This window comes from Telopea speciosissima, chromosome 3, assembly GCF_018873765.1.
Source record: "Telopea speciosissima isolate NSW1024214 ecotype Mountain lineage chromosome 3, Tspe_v1, whole genome shotgun sequence".
Classification (NCBI taxonomy): domain Eukaryota; kingdom Viridiplantae; phylum Streptophyta; class Magnoliopsida; order Proteales; family Proteaceae; genus Telopea; species Telopea speciosissima.
Window position 1 is genome coordinate 18,632,361 of NC_057918.1, and position 15,781 is coordinate 18,648,141.

Here is a 15,781-nt window from a genome sequence, read left to right on the forward strand (position 1 = left end):
ATTTCAATGACAAATAAAGTTTTGTTACAATGTCTAATATATTGTTAAATTGTTACACAATTATTCTTGATAATGATTATAAATTTTTTATTTTATTTTTTAGTTTAATTTTACCACACTTCACTTTAGATTTATTGAAACGACCTATAGAGTATGCTTAAGGTGAAATGATAATTTGACTTAGTTTGACAGTTATAAAGCTTAGAATCCACATTGGGCAAACATTGGAGGTGCTTTTCTTGTTCCCCACCGTTCATTTTCAACTCGGTGGAACTTAATATATACTTGTAGGGGAAGAGATCACTACCTAGGCCTCTAGAGTCGGCACACACATGCTGGTCAATGGAAATGCATGTGTAAGCATCGATCTGGGTAAGACTTGTGCCTTTCCATGGGAAAAGGATGGTACTTTCTAGGCGCAAGAGCCACACTAACTGCGCGACTGGTTAGCAATCTTTTCCCCATACTAGTATTTACATTCATGTATATTATATGCTTTTAGCAGCACTCAACATTAGGAAATATTTCACTTCAGCATCATCGCAATTGCTCCTACACTTACTCTCGCTCTCGAAAATCTTTTCATTCAACCCATCTAACTCTCTAATTAGACTGGAGAAGGGTATATGAGACCATGAACAATAGGGGGTGGGTGTTAATGATGAATTCAAAGTCCAATCATAGCATCACATTCTGTCTTTTCCATGGGTGAAGCCGTGAAGGAACACCTGAAATGGTTTTACCCTTTTTTTTTTATTTTTAATGGCAAAAAGTTATTAATGCAGAGAGAAACAACCCTAAGCTGGAACTACTAAGTTCACTCACCACCATAATTCAGCTGTGGGGTCCAAGCCCAAACTTTTAAGTACATGCAGTGTTAATCTGTTTGACAAAAAATTTTTTTTTTTTTTTTTTTTGGTGGGGGGGGGGGGGGGGTGGGTGGGGTGGGTTGGGGTTGTAAAGAATCTGTTTGACATTTCGATCTTAAGTTGTAGAGACTATCCATCATTACCAAATTAGATGCAAAAAAAAAAAATTCTTGATTGTTTGGACTCTCAGTATCCAAATGAGCCTTACAGAACCCAACTAATTGGATTTTGGGTCTGGCAAGGTGAATAAGTGAATTACAATGTTAAAGAATGGCTTTTCATATCCTGCAAGGTTTGCTGTGAAAGAAAAGAACAGAACAAGAAGGGTAACAGCACACATAAACATTTCCATAGAATGCTTGACTGTACTCGACCCATTGGATTCAGAAATCAATGTTTTAGCACCTAAATTTGCACAAATACAAACAACCCAAGGCCTCGGAATGTATTGGTATATTTCCATGAACTCGAAAAAATTAAAACTCAATTAGACTGTCAAACCGATCAACCTGGGATCCGTCTCCTCTCCAGTGCACCTCCTGAGGTCAACATGTGGCCGAGGTGTCATTCAAATGACGAGGATGGATGTGCACAACTGAGCGTGGTGCACATTTGATGGAGAGAAGGAATTCCAGCTCAGATGTGTGCATCCATCCTTGCCATTCGAACAGCACCTCAGCCAAGTATCAACCTTTGAGGGTGCGCTGGAGAGGAGCCCGATCCATCAACCTGGACAATAAACCACTGAACTGCATCCTAGATTAAATTCTTTATACACAATACTGTTTGCAATGTAAACTAAATACGAGTATGACAAGGTCATCCTGGAGACAGATTGGAGTGTTTAACTGGACATCCATCCCAGTTCAGTTACAGTTTTGGAAATTGCACATGATACCAATTTTTTTTCTTTGTTCTTTTGGGTACTATAAACAATAATAATTTAACAAAAAGAAAAAGAAAGAAACTTAGCTTTGTCCATAGGTAGGATACATCATTAAACATGGGATCCTCTATTCTCAAAGACAGAGAAAAAAAAGCAGGCCTGTATAATTCAACCTTGCCTTAGATAATTTACTTAAATGGTGGAAAAAGCTGATAATATTTCTCAGCTATAAATTCTCTACTTTTAACCAAAGACGCAGGCATACTTGGGCAGATTCATATTATAAGGTAACAGGATTGAAACAACGTATACTTCATGTAAAGAACCAATTTTCTGGTTACTAAGCACCACCAGCATCTTCTGGAACCAATATATCAAAATCACTTACAGTCCATTCTGCTGTCTGTTCTGTGTGGCTAACATATATTTCTGTACCAACATTAATTGAATACCAGAAACGCCTTGCTGGTTTTGTTCCTGGATCCTGAAAGATAATAATTGGATAACTCAATTTATGAAATGCAAATAACTCAAACATTATTGTGAATAATAACTCAAGGAAACAAGAATATATCAAATCAACAGCAGAAAGTAACAAATAATTTCACTGTTTTTCAGATTAAAGGCAAACACCCAATTGAATATGTGATGCTATATTTGTTTCCTTTCTCCATTTTTTTCCCGAACAGAAGTTGTAGGAAAAAATGTATCTGTTCCCTTGTCAAGTGGCTAGGGCTGCGAGGTCATTCTGATGGTCAGATGTCTAGAGTAATACCTAGGTTAGCTACATGTCAAATTTAATAACCATTTTGATCATATAGCCTATTATGTATTGTACTTCTTCCCTTTGTATATTCAGCGGTCAAATTTCAAACTGTACTATAAATTTCAAACATTTATTTCGATAGGTGGAGAAGTCTAATTAGCTGAAAGCCTGAAACTTGACATGTAAGTGGAAGAAGTACAAGAATCGCTTTTTTTCTCCACACCCCAACCACACAGAGAGAGAGAGAGAGAATGCCCTGTACAGCTTCTGTGATAAGTCTGAACACTGACTAGGGCAGAATCGAGAGGAGAAAGAGAGAAGGAAGAGGGGGGAGAAAGATCTCTATGCCCTACACGATCTGTCTTTAAAAGCGTCCAAGTGCATGAGGCTTCCGCTACTGCAGGGTCAGGGAGGGGCCAAAGTCCACAGCCTTACCCCTTGTTTCGCAAGGGATGCTGTTTCCAAGTTTTGAACCTGCAACCAACAGGTTGCAATAGTGCAACTGTAGCGCCAAGGCTCTCCCACTCTACATGATCGGCCTTTATTAATTTAATTATCAGAACCATATAAAATGATCAGAATACCCCAACTAATAACAATATGATCCATTACTTCTCACCATTACACTAACAACTTTCATGAGACAATGACTTGCAGATGATAATAAAATTTGTTACGTGCATTAGAAAAACAACACCTTATATCTACCCAGTAGAAAGTGTACATGCATAGATACCAACCAATGATTTTTCAGGTGAAAATAACAAATGGGCAATCACATATAGCCCTGGTGATCAGAAAAGTACACATATCATGTGCACAACAGAATAGGTAAACTATCAACAAAAAAAATCTCTATAGAATGATACAATAGCTATTCAAATCACCTGGTAGAAGTATAACCGACTGGAGAGAAGCCCGACATCAAGCTCCCAAGTCCTAGAATCCCCAATCCATCCATCTCCCTTCTTTGCAGGATAACCATGCACAGCCCATTCAGGGTGTGGAAGAATTTGCACCAGCTCCTGTGCCTGGGGATTGCTATATGGGTCACAAATATCAAATGGCTTCTCCAAATACTTTGCATTTCCAGGGCTGCAATAGAGATGATAAGCGGAATATGGGAACCGGGATGTATCATTTCTGTAAATCTTCTCTCCACTTTGGCTAATGTGGTATGGTGGACAGGATGCAAGGCTGTTAGGGCGGCACCAGCTTGTTGTTTCTGGGTTTATTATCATCTCACTGTATCTAGTTACATCAGTCAGAACATCACCATCACATGGATCACCATTGTTCTTCCAGCAACTTCCTATGTCAAGGAGATAAAATTGGCTATTGGATCCCCCTCCTTGTTTAACATCGAGTGTTAATCTAACCTTAAAGTTTAGAGACTCTGGCAGCTGAAAGAACAGTTACTGTCAATTAAGAAAGACATCATTATAGAATCAAACAAGAGTATGAAAGAATTTAAAAATGTATATCCAGGAAGAATACCTTTTTAATGATCCCACGACCATTGTAGTGATAACCACCATTGAATCCTTTCGTTGCATCAGCACGAAGATACAACATAAGCCATGGATATTTGGAAGATGTTGTTAATCTGTGTTTGAAAATCCAACTTCCTGAGCTCAAATTCTTATCCCATGACACTGAGAAGTATGAATTTTTCCCCACACCCTTGCTCAAATTGGCATCAAGATCATATGTCCCATAAAAGCCTCCAGTCAAAAATTCCATTTGATTACCAGAAGAAACAGCCTTTGACTGATTGTGGTACACAAGTGGCTGATTCATACACCCCTCGCCAAAACAGGGAAACTTTCTGTCTGTGATAATTGGACTTACTTTCTTGCCATTTTCAGGACATAGTGCAGTCTTGGTATCAAAGTTCCCATTCTTGAGCATAATCATCCAAAAGTGCCAAGGGTCTCCTGAATCCTGTACCTCACAAAGGTAAGCAAGGTATTGCTCCTTTACCACAGCATACAGGTCAGGGTTGTTGTATGTTATGAATTCAGCAATGGGAAACTTATCACCAGCTCCTAATCTATTGTCTGATTCCTTCACCTTATGATGTGCTTCACATTTGCTTCCTTTAGCATGAATGTGATTACCCAAAGAATCTGACAACAAAATTAGAATTAAAAAAGGGGTATGGAGAAACTTAACTCTTTAGATAGCGACTAAATTTTTCACATAGTTCATTACATATTGACATGTTTTGTTAATACGTTCAGCATATCTTAATTCTTACAAAATCCTGATCTGAGTGCAGAGCAGCATTCTTCATGATGACATGAAGTGAATTGCATAAGAAACTCAGTAAAGACTGGACCAAGATGAAGACCTTTTGAGTTGCACGACCCCAAAAGTGAGCATTCATGTTGTCTAAAAGACCAAAAGCATAACTAAACATTCATTTTTTTTATAATACATAACTAAACATTCATGTTATCTCGAACTGAATTTTATTTGAAATGGTTTTAAAAATATCATTAGTATGGCATCAAAAGTGTTGCAAAAAATGATCCTAAAGTGTGGATTAGTATATTCTGTAATGACATGAAGTGATTTCATAAGGACTGAATTGATGATGCATCAAACGTAAAGAACTTTTGGGTTTTACCCCAACGTTTAAAAAATTGGAATCGGATCAGATCGGCCGTGACCAATCCTGATTCTGGACATTCCAATCCAGCCAATTCGAGGTTTTCTCACAGGATCACTGGGTCTTCAGGTGAGAGGTGCTGATTATAGGGTTTTTGAGACCGATTCCGATCCGATTGGCAGTGACCGATTCAATCTCCCAATTTTCATAACCCTGGTTTTACTACCCAAACAGAAAACATAAATGTTCTCCAAAATCCCACTTAGGAAAGTAATGACAGAAATGGAAACCAAAATGGGAAACCTATGGCATTCAAAAGACAATAAGATGTAAAACAACCCAAAACCAAATACAATTCTTACAACATATCACTAAAACTCCAGAATCTCTGGCAGTACCAAGATATCACCTAATGACTCTTTGAATTTAAATGAGCAGCTGCCGTGATCTATAACATTTAAGAATGACAATCAAATTCAAATCCAGAATAAAAAAGAAAATTATCATACATAAGAACCTGAACCAACAACAATGAACTAGTTTTCATGGATTTCTGTCATAATCAAATTCAACTCTCTACTTCGGAGCTACATTTGCCACTTCAAACTGTAGACAGAGCTCATTAAGCTGAGCGACCTCCAATCAAGGACTGAAGAATACTAACCTTTGATCAATGGACAGTATAAGTCTGCACAATCCGCCAACCTAGGGCTCCCCATGTCAGGCGCTTCCTGTCCAACTTCATTGCAGAAATTCCAAGCCTCCAACCCAACTCTAACATTTGCGTTCTTCATCCCAGGGTCTCCAATTACAGAGACATATCCATCTGATGCCATTGATTTACTAATGAAAGAAGCAGAAATGAAATAATAGATTGCAATAAACGAAGAACCAAAGAGAAAATCCATTCCACAAATATGAGAAATGAATTGGGTCTTATTCCCTATATGAAATTTGGAATTCATCTATGGATGCTTAGATTCATGGAAGTGAATCTGACCCTATTTCTCGTTCTTCCTCGGAAGACAGAAGATGGGTTTATTAGGAAAGTACACATGGATTGCACTAGCACAAGTATATAGGGAAAGTACAAAAAATAGACTGAACAAATGAAGATAAGGGATCATTTTCAGAGACAATTTTGTTTGATACACAAAACTGGAACTGAATTTGTTTGTTTGTTTTCTTTTCCTTTTTTTAATGATTTTAGCAGAATCTACTGTACAATTGTTGCCCTTCCCGTAAAATGAAAGAGTAAGACACACTTGCTTTGAAGCCAAGTTTTGTTTTGGACCTTCTGGCTTCTGGCAGATTGGTATTCGGTAGGCAGGAACTTGCAGAATTGCAGGGATGAAACAAGGGTAAAACTGGGAATTCAGAACTCATAAGACATCACCGACACAGTCCCAAAGTTTCCGGCCTTGGGCTGGGTTTTTTCAGCCTGTGGTGCCGTGCTCGAGGATCGGGTCCAAAAACATAGCTCCAAGGTCGGGGCTGGCTGGACTTCTGGCTTAAGGCCTCAGGGGCTACACCTGGCTTGCGAAAAGCCCACCTGAAAATTATGTATGCAGGATAATTTTGTTTTTTATTTCTTTATTTTTGGTGGTAATGAGGATAAATTTGGTGTATTAAGGGTACATATAGAAAGGGTTCTCTGAGCAAGCGGCATAGAAAAGTGGAGAACACACATTCCACCCAATCGCCAATCCCGTCTTTTATCTATGTTTTCTTATTCCAACAATGTCAATCGACAGGGAGGAATCCACTCTATAATCCATGCCGATCTGGGAGAGGGAAATGGAAAACACGGATAGACGAGTCTTTCTTCTCCCTGAACATAGGATCATTGGTTGAGAGTTCAGACTTTCCAGTTGATAGAGGAGTGATTGCAAGAGATACAGGAAAAAAGATAGATGGCGCATAGATTGACTTATTGCTGCCTTTGACTAAGGAAAGGAGGAGAGCAGATTGAATCAAGACACGATCGATTGAGATAGAAGGGAAGCGCTAGAGATAGCAGGAAGATAGCATTAACCAAGCAGTGTGTTCGGGCAGGGGGTTAGGTCATCATTTCCGTCCCTTATGAGAAGAACCGAACAACCGTACCGGGCAGGGAACCTGAAAGGATAATGATCCTGGTAATTGTCCCTTTCTTAAATGTTAAGAAAGACATCTACACTCTTGGTCTTTGGCCTAGTGATATGGTATTGCCTGGTTGAAGGCATGCCCGAGGTTTGGTCACTTGATCAAATCTTCACAAGTGCACCATGGCTTGCCATGCACCACTAGCTAGCTACCCTATCCCTTGGGTCCACTAGGCGCCCACTCCCTCTCCGGGCCACCATAGTGGTGAGCACACTTGGCACAAAAAAAAAGAAAAAAAAGGACATTTGAGTAGACCAACAAGATATGATCCCACCACATTGCATCTTCACTGACACATGGGTAGACTTTTCTAAAAAATGGAGAGAGAGAGTAACCTGTACATATGTTATTCCTTATCTTCTTCATGTTTCACATTCTCTCTCTTGTAGCTGTGATTGTAGAATTAGGGTTTTAAATCCTTAGTGAGTATTGAGAGAGATTTTTACTACTAGTCTTGTGCAAGGGTTATCCGAGAAGTAGTTGATCGTTCTTATGGCTAATCGCTTGCTCAAGTGTTGTAATCCTTCGGAGAGTCTATGCTTGTAGACTAACAAGTAACATAAATTTCTCTTATGTGATTGGTTGAATACTCTAATGATAAATGAGGCACAATTCTAGGAATCAAATTTAATTTTCACACCTATTTCCATTAGGGCCATAAGTGAATATTTTTCTTTTCTTTATAGTTATAACCAACTCTTTTAAAAGAAATTTGGTGATTTATTTTCTAAAATTAATCAGGGATAGCAAGGTAATTTTCCAACATAGAAGAGATTTACCTATTTTACAAAGGAACTAGGTTAGACACATGGGAGAAGGCAAAATAATTTTTTAAGGAAATGCATTCTCTATCCGGGAGTGTGAACCCGCCAATGCAAGGGCCAATAGGAGTGCGCATGGAAGCATCAATAGGGGCAAGATTTCTACCTTTCATGGGGGCATGACAGTCATTTTGCCCCATCTTATGTCTGGACACAAGGGCTACACTCCTGGACAGACTCCTTTTTTCCTTTTATTTTTTTAATATAAATCTCCTTTAAAATCCATCACCACTTGTTATAAAATCGTTCAAAAAAGTCAATTATGTTAAAAAAAAGAAGAAAACCACAGAGAAACTTCACTACTTAACAAGGATAAAAAGTCACACCACATGGAAAAAATAATAGTTGGTGATAGAAACTTTTATTGCATTAAAAACCGAAAAGATTCATTGCTTTAGATATGCTATAACATGTCCAGCAGAAAAATTGAGAAATATGATCATATAGCATTCTCAACTTGCATCCAAACATATATAAAAAGAAAAGTACTGCATTTAACCATTTCTTGATATCTACAAATCACAGCTATGGAGAACTTGACTTTTTTTTTTGTCCTTTACTTTTCAGCAAGGTGTGATGGTAGGGATAACACCACTATCAAGATCACCGCCTGAAACATCAAATGAGACATGTTTTGGTACCGAGGCTGATGAAGATGGTGGTGTCAAACTTTCAGAATGAGTTGTTGAGGATTCTGGCAAAATGATATCAGACTCTGAAGTCATAATAGAAAGTATGTTCTCTAGCTCCTTAACAACATCTGACATTGAAGGTCGCGCATCGTTTTTATCTTGGCAACACCGGAGAGCCAAAGCCAAGAACTTTTCGGCGCATTCAAAGGGATAAGAGCCCATCCGGTTGTCTATGATTGAGAACACTTTACCAGATTGGTATGCCATGTTCACCTAAAATCAATGATACAAAGAGTATGTAACTGTATTTTGTGCATAAAGAATACAGGGGGAAAATAAGATCACATGAAGTATGTTTTCCGTGTTTTCAGTGTACATATGGCCCAGACTCTAAGTTAATGAAATTGTTCAATTGGAATGTAAACTCTCAATATCTAAAAAAATAATTATAAGCTTCCTAGTCTGTCTTATAAATCTGGAGCACCAATTACACATTTTTCCACTTGCTTTTTGGGTCACAGCTACTCTTTCATTTGATGAGATTGTAGTACTACAGTCTTTTCTTTATAGCCCATGGATCAAGTGTCGTACTGGTCTCAAATGTTCAAATTACTCCAAAGGAGGAGCATCCTATGTGTTGGATGAAAGGGAAAGTTTAAATAAAGCTACAAAATAATAATATTCGTGCGGTACACAATTTACTATTTTCTATGTACAGATTCAGGAGTCTTGGTGCAAACACTTCAAAGGTTATAAATAATGGTGAATTTTTCCTCTTTCATTTCAGTGATTAGGTAGGGAAACATACATGTTATCCATAAAATGAAATGCTTCTGGATTACAGTAGAAGGAAGCAAGAAGTACCTCACGAACGATGTTTTTACCATGTGCTATTGCTTTCATCCCTGTCCAGAGTTCAAGAAATACAACGCCAAGGCTATAGACATCACTCTTAGCCGTTAACTTACAGGTCAAGAAGTATTCCGGATCGAGGTAGCCCTGCATCAAAGATAATGCATTAGGGATTACATGGGCAGTATTGTCCAACTAATATAATCATACCCAACCATATGCTGGATGGCAAATAGTATTTCCACAGGCAAAAATTATAGGAATTTTTACTGTCAGTATCAACAGAAGCTTCTACTTCAATTTTATCAAAACAATCATGATGTCAACCTTCTACTGCTTTCGGCAACCATCCCCCTATGTTGGACGACAAATTTTTTTTTAAAACCAACCAAAGAAACTAGTACATAAAGCAGCAACTTGTATAATGTAACAAAGTAAAACAAAGAAAACCAGTAAAGAGGAAGAAGATGATGGAGAGGAAAAGAGATAGTCGATTGGAAGAAGGAGAAATACTTCTAATCGGCAGGTCCGTCTTGTATATATAAACACTAAAATATAGACAACTACAATAAACCCCCCAAAATAAGAAACAATAAATAAAATATACCACTTACGTAACATACTAGACAGAAAACAGTAATAACACTTATCTCTTAACACTCCCCCTCAAACTAGAGCATAGAAACAAAAAAAACCCCTTACGTAATACACTACAGAAAACAGTAATAATACTCATCTCTTAACACTCCCCCTCAAACTGGAGCACAGAAATCACCCATGCCCAGCTTGTAACACCCTTGAAGAAACATATTTCGAAATAAGGCCTTGGTAAACAATCACCAAGTTGATCAGCAGAACTAACCAAGGGAGTAAACACCCCTTACTTAACACACTATACAAAAAAGAAGTAATAACACTTATCTCTCTTCACTCCCCCTCAAACTGGAGCACCGAAATCACCAATACCCAGCTTGTAACACCCTTGAAGAAACATATTTCAAATTAAGACCTTGATAAACAAATCACCAAGTTGATCAGCAGAACTAGCCAAGGGAGTAGAGATCAATTTCTGTAACACGGATCTCGAACAAAATGGAAATCAACTTCAATATGCTTGGTTCGTTCGTGGAAGACTGATTACTAGCAATGTAAATAGTAGTCTGATTATCATAGTACATATCGATAGGCTTATCCACAGGAAAACCAAGTTTCTGAATAAGAAATTTAACCACATTAATTAAGCAACAATATGTGCCATGGCCCTATACTCAGTCTCAGCACTAGACCAGGCTACTGTAATCTGTTTCTTACTCTTCCAAGTGACAAGATTACCATCAACAAACCTACAATACACTATAGTAGACCTCTGATCAACATCAGCACCAGCCCAACCAGCATCAAAATAACCAACAATATCAATATGAGCATGATGTCTATGAATAAGACCTTTCCCTGCAGCCCGCCCTTTAAGATACCTCAAGATACTGTACTGCTTGCCAATGAGCCTACTTAATCTTCTCCATGAACTGACTGATGACACCAACTGCAAAGGAAATATTAGGCATGGTAACAGTAAGATAGATAAGTCCGCCAACTAATCTTTGTATTGATGTTTGTCCATAAAATCTCTATCATCATAAGCTCCAAGCTTCTGGTGAGGATCCATAGGAGTATCAACATGTTTGGAACCTAATATTTCAGTCTTAGAAAAATGATCAAGAACATATTTCCTCTGAGACAAGCTGATACCCTTCTTGCTACAAACTACTTCAATGCCTGGAAAGTATCTGAGAGTACCCAAATCTTTAATCTAAAGTGTTGCTGTAAAATAATCCTTAGACACCATTAATACCAGATCAGTCATTACCAAAGACAATAATATCACCAATATAGACAATTAATACTATCACCTTGGAACCCTGGCAGCAAACAAACAAAGAAATTATTAGAATGACACTGTAAAGTGTAAACCCGTAACTAGTGACAACTTCGCTAAACTTATCACACCAAGCGCATGGTGACTTCTTCAGACCATAAATCTCCTTATGAAGCTGACATACTTTTGCTACATTCTCCCCCTGAGCAGTATAGCCATAAGGCATAGTTCAGGTTTTTTTTTTAAGTATCGATAAGTATCATATCATATCGGCCAATACAAATCGGTATTGGTAGGTATCGATACGATATTTAACGATGTGATACTTATTTTTTTAAAATATGTATCTATCGATACTGGTCTGACATGGGACAGATCCGATCCGATATGGGACCAATACAATCCGACAATACAGGTAAGATATGTCTCCTTTAAACCTACAAAATAGAAATCGTGAGTGAGATATGAAACTGAGAACAACCAAAGCCTTGGAAACTTATTTTAGTCTTCGATATGAGTATGAAGAAATCATCTAATATAAAAAACGACTCTAATCTTCACCATTTCAACAAGTTTTTGGGACTTATAGTTCAAATCACTTATCAAAACAGATTTGGGCGAAAAAAGTGGTAAAGTTGCAGATCTCTTTTTGTGTGTGTGTGCGCGTGCTCAAATCTCTCCGTTTTTTTTATGCATTACTAGATAGGTAAAAGCGACTCATATCCTTGCATTAAGCTGATCTATATTTACATATTGCATAATAAGGTGTTTTATGCTTCAAAACTGTATTTCTTTTTTTGGTGAATAAATAATGTATTACCAAAGCCTGAGGGGGGCGAGGGGAAGAAAAAGGGGGGGGGGGAGAGGGGGGGGGAAGCGGAACCAGCTAGCGGGTTCTCAAAAGAGAGCTATCTAAGCCCCAAGACACAATAATATGCCTGTTCCTTGGGGAATCTAGAAGGGCCTTCAAAGGCAAAACACCAAGCTTGGAGGAGACATCAAAGAAGATGGCTTTCCAAATCAAGTCGAACGAACGAGAATTGGAGGTCCATCTCCTAAGGTTTCTTTCCCTCCAAATGTGATACAGGACCGCACCAAACACAAGCTTGCCTATAGTGTCGCATATAATGTGCCCAGGAAAAGTCATGTCCAGCCAAAGCCACTCTCTAGCAAAGGGAAGGGGTCTCCTTCTACGAGGCCAAATAAACGAAAGGGCTTTTTTTTTTTGGGTGAATAAATATGAATTACCATACCCCAGGAGGGGGCAGGGAAAAGAGAGAAAGAAATATATAAGGGAAGAGGGGGGAGGGGAGAAGCAAAGCCGACCTACGCAGAGGTGGCAATAAAAAGGGAGGTCAGATCAAGACCCCAAAAAACTGCAATGTGCCTATTTCTAGGGGTGTCTCTGATAGCAAGAAGAGGGAGATGGCTGAGCTTGGAAGAGACATCAAAGGAGATGGCTATCCAAATCAGATCATAAGATCGAGAGTTGGAAGTCCATCTCCTAATGTTACGCTCCATCCAAATGTGGTGAACAGCAGCTCCAAAGATTAGCCTGCTAATGATGTCGCAGATCGAGGTCCCTGAAAAGGACTTGGCCACCCAGGGCCATTCTCTATCAAAAGGAAGGGGTCTTCTGCTACGGTGCCAAATGGAAGAGAGGGCTTTTTTCCAGATGGTAGAGGTGAAAGGGCAGTCAAAGAAGAGGTGGGGAATGTCTTCGAGACTGTTCCAACAAAGGGAGCAGGTGGGGGAAGCATGGATGTGACGGTGAATAAGGAAGGCTTGGGTTGGGAGGCAAAGGCAGAGGGCTCTCCAGGTGGTAAGGCTATAGCGGGGAATGTGGCCTTTGAACCAGACAAGGTTGTGCCAAGGGATAATGGGGGCGGAGTGGCGAACAAAGTTCCAAGCAGAGAAAGAGGTGAATCGGCCATTGGGGGAGGGCAACCACAGAAGTTTGTCATCAGAAGGGGGGGGGGGGAGGGGGGAAGGGGGGGGGGGGAGAGCAGGCCAAATCCTATCGACACAATAGAGGGATTGAGAAGAGGGGGGGGGACACTAGGCTCCAGCGGAAATGAGAGAGGATAGGGGGGCATTTTTTTAGAAGCCTGAGGAGTAGATGGACCTGGGACCAAGAATGCAGTACAGGATGCCAAGAGGGTGCCAAGGGTCAAGCCAGAGGGAGGTGGAAGAACCTCGAGCAATGGAGGTAGAGATTCCACGAAGGGCCAGGGGATGGAGGGCAAGGATCTTTCTCCAAACCCAGGAGGCATCAGAGGGGGTGGGGACAATCCATAAGGAGTCGGACTTGAGAAGGTTGTCATCAAAAGGGGGGAGGGGAGGGGGGGAAGGGGAGGGAGAGCAGGCCAAATCCTATCGACAATAGAGGGATTGAGAAGAGGGGGGGGGGGGCACCAGGCTCCAGCGGAAATGAGAGAGGATAGGGGGCATTTTTTGGGAAGCCTGAGGAGTAGATGGACCTGGGACCGAGAATGCAGTACAGGATGCCAAGAGGGTGCCGAGGGTCAAGCCAGAGGGAGGTGGAAGAACCTCGAGCAATGGAGGTAGAGATTCCACGAAGGGCCAGGGGACGGAGGGCAAGGATCTTTCTCCAAATCCAGGAGGCATCAAAGGGGGTGGGACAGTCCATAAGGAGGGACGGAGGGCAAGGATCTTTCTCCAAACGAAAGGGCTTTTTTCCAGATGGTAGAAGAGAAAGGGTAGTCAAAGAAAAGGTGTTCAGTGTCTTCATGGCCAGTCCAGCAAAAGATACAAGAGGGGGAAACTAGGATTCTTCTGTGAAGAAGGAAATCTTAGGTTGGAAGGCAGTGGTTGAGGGTTCTCCAGGCTAGGAAGCTATGGCAAGGGATGTGGCCTTTGAACCAGACAATGTTGTGCCAAATGACAGATGGAGCTTGGTATCTGACTAGGTTCCAGGCAGAACTGAAACTGAAGAGGCCATTAGGAGAGGGGAGCCAAATGATCTTGTCCGCATGGGTTGGGGGGTAAAGGGGGGGGGGGAAGGGGGGAAGGGAGTTCCATATCCGGGAGAGGGTGGGGGGAGAAGGGAGGGGGGGTCCAAGTGCAATCGGCGATGATAACTGAAAGAGGAGCGGACTTGGGAATGCTAGAGGCGTAGACTGCTCTTGCACCAAGGAAGTTGTAAAGGACACCGTTGGGGTGCCATGGGTCAAGCGAGAGGGAGATTGAGGAACCATCAGAGATTGAGGAGGAGGTGGCTCTAAGAGCAAGAGGGTGGAGGAGAAGGATCTTACACCTAACCCAGGAGGAATCCGAAGGGATGGGAGCAGTCCAGATGGAATCCTTTTTGAGGAGGTGGGAGTAAACCCAATGAACCCAAATGGAATCGTGCTTAGAAGAGATTTTCCAAATCAACTTCAGAATACCCGCAGTGTTGGAGTCGCGGATACGGCGAATTCTGAGGCCTCCTTCAGATTTGGGGAGACAGATGGATTTCCAACTGATGGGGTGAAGGAAGTGAGAGGTTTCCTGACCTTTCCAGAGGAAGGCACAGAAAAGGGATTCCATAGTGTTGTAATATGGGTCCAAGGGTAAATCTGTCCATGGGGGTATTCTTGCATGTGGGTTTTAGTCCCACATTGCTTAGTTATATTTGTCATATGATTTCAATATTATAAATAAAGGCCGGGCTATGATCACATTGGTCAAGCCACTATTCACGGAATTCCACATGGTATCAGAGCCAAAAATATTCCGGGGATATGGGAAGTAAATTTTTTTCGTTTTTTTCTCTCTTCTTTTTCTTTTCTGCCATTCTGCCCTAAAACCACCCACCGCCAGCCCCTCCACCACTTCCGCCAGCCACCAACAACCACTGCCGACAACCGCCGGCCCTCTCCCTTCCTCCCGCCACCTCCGCAGGTCCCTCCCTCCTTTTTCCGCCACCTCTACACACCTTGGGGGGGCTTCCACCTTGTTCGAATTTTTTTTTCATCCCTTGGCGGTGAGTTGACTCCTACTAAGGGTTCGTTTTTGACCCTATACATGTTCTGATTTTTATTTTTTTTTGGGGATTTGTCTCTGCCTATTTTTCTCCACCACCACGCCCGACGAGTCCGAGATCACGATCGCTTGACTGTTCTGACGATTCAAACCAGAGGGACTTTGTTCCCTTTCCTGAATCCCATAAAGTTGAATGGTGGCAATTATCTTCTATGGTCTCGTTCCTGTTTATTTGCTATTGGTTCCCGTGGGCTCTCTGGTTATATCATGGGCACTAAGGTCAGGCCTACAGAGGCTGGATCGGCTCAGGATCGATGGATGAATTTCAATTTTTTG

The 15,781-nt window shown here is 40.8% G+C and overlaps 2 protein-coding genes across 2 annotated transcripts in view; both read right to left on the reverse strand.

Annotated features, from left to right (window-relative positions):
- Window positions 1-1,660: 1,660 nt before the first annotated feature.
- On the reverse strand, window positions 1,661-6,296 carry LOC122654341. Its single transcript, XM_043848399.1, has 4 exons — window positions 5,800-6,296; window positions 4,019-4,650; window positions 3,409-3,924; window positions 1,661-2,239 (listed from the first exon to the last, which is right to left on the reverse strand). Exons 1-4 carry the CDS (start codon window positions 6,098-6,100, stop codon window positions 2,096-2,098), a joined length of 1,593 nt encoding a protein of 530 aa, XP_043704334.1. The 5' UTR covers window positions 6,101-6,296; the 3' UTR covers window positions 1,661-2,095.
- Window positions 6,297-8,590: 2,294 nt separating this feature from the next.
- LOC122654473 (probable LRR receptor-like serine/threonine-protein kinase At1g06840) overlaps window positions 8,591-15,781 on the reverse strand; it is a 130,592-nt gene continuing 123,401 nt past the window's right edge. The window contains exons 20-21 of the mRNA XM_043848573.1: window positions 9,598-9,732; window positions 8,591-9,006 (exon numbers count right to left, since the gene is read on the reverse strand). Coding sequence (XP_043704508.1) covers window positions 8,665-9,006; window positions 9,598-9,732 — 477 coding nt within the window. The 3' untranslated portion in view covers window positions 8,591-8,664. The remainder of the gene's footprint in view (window positions 9,007-9,597; window positions 9,733-15,781) is intronic.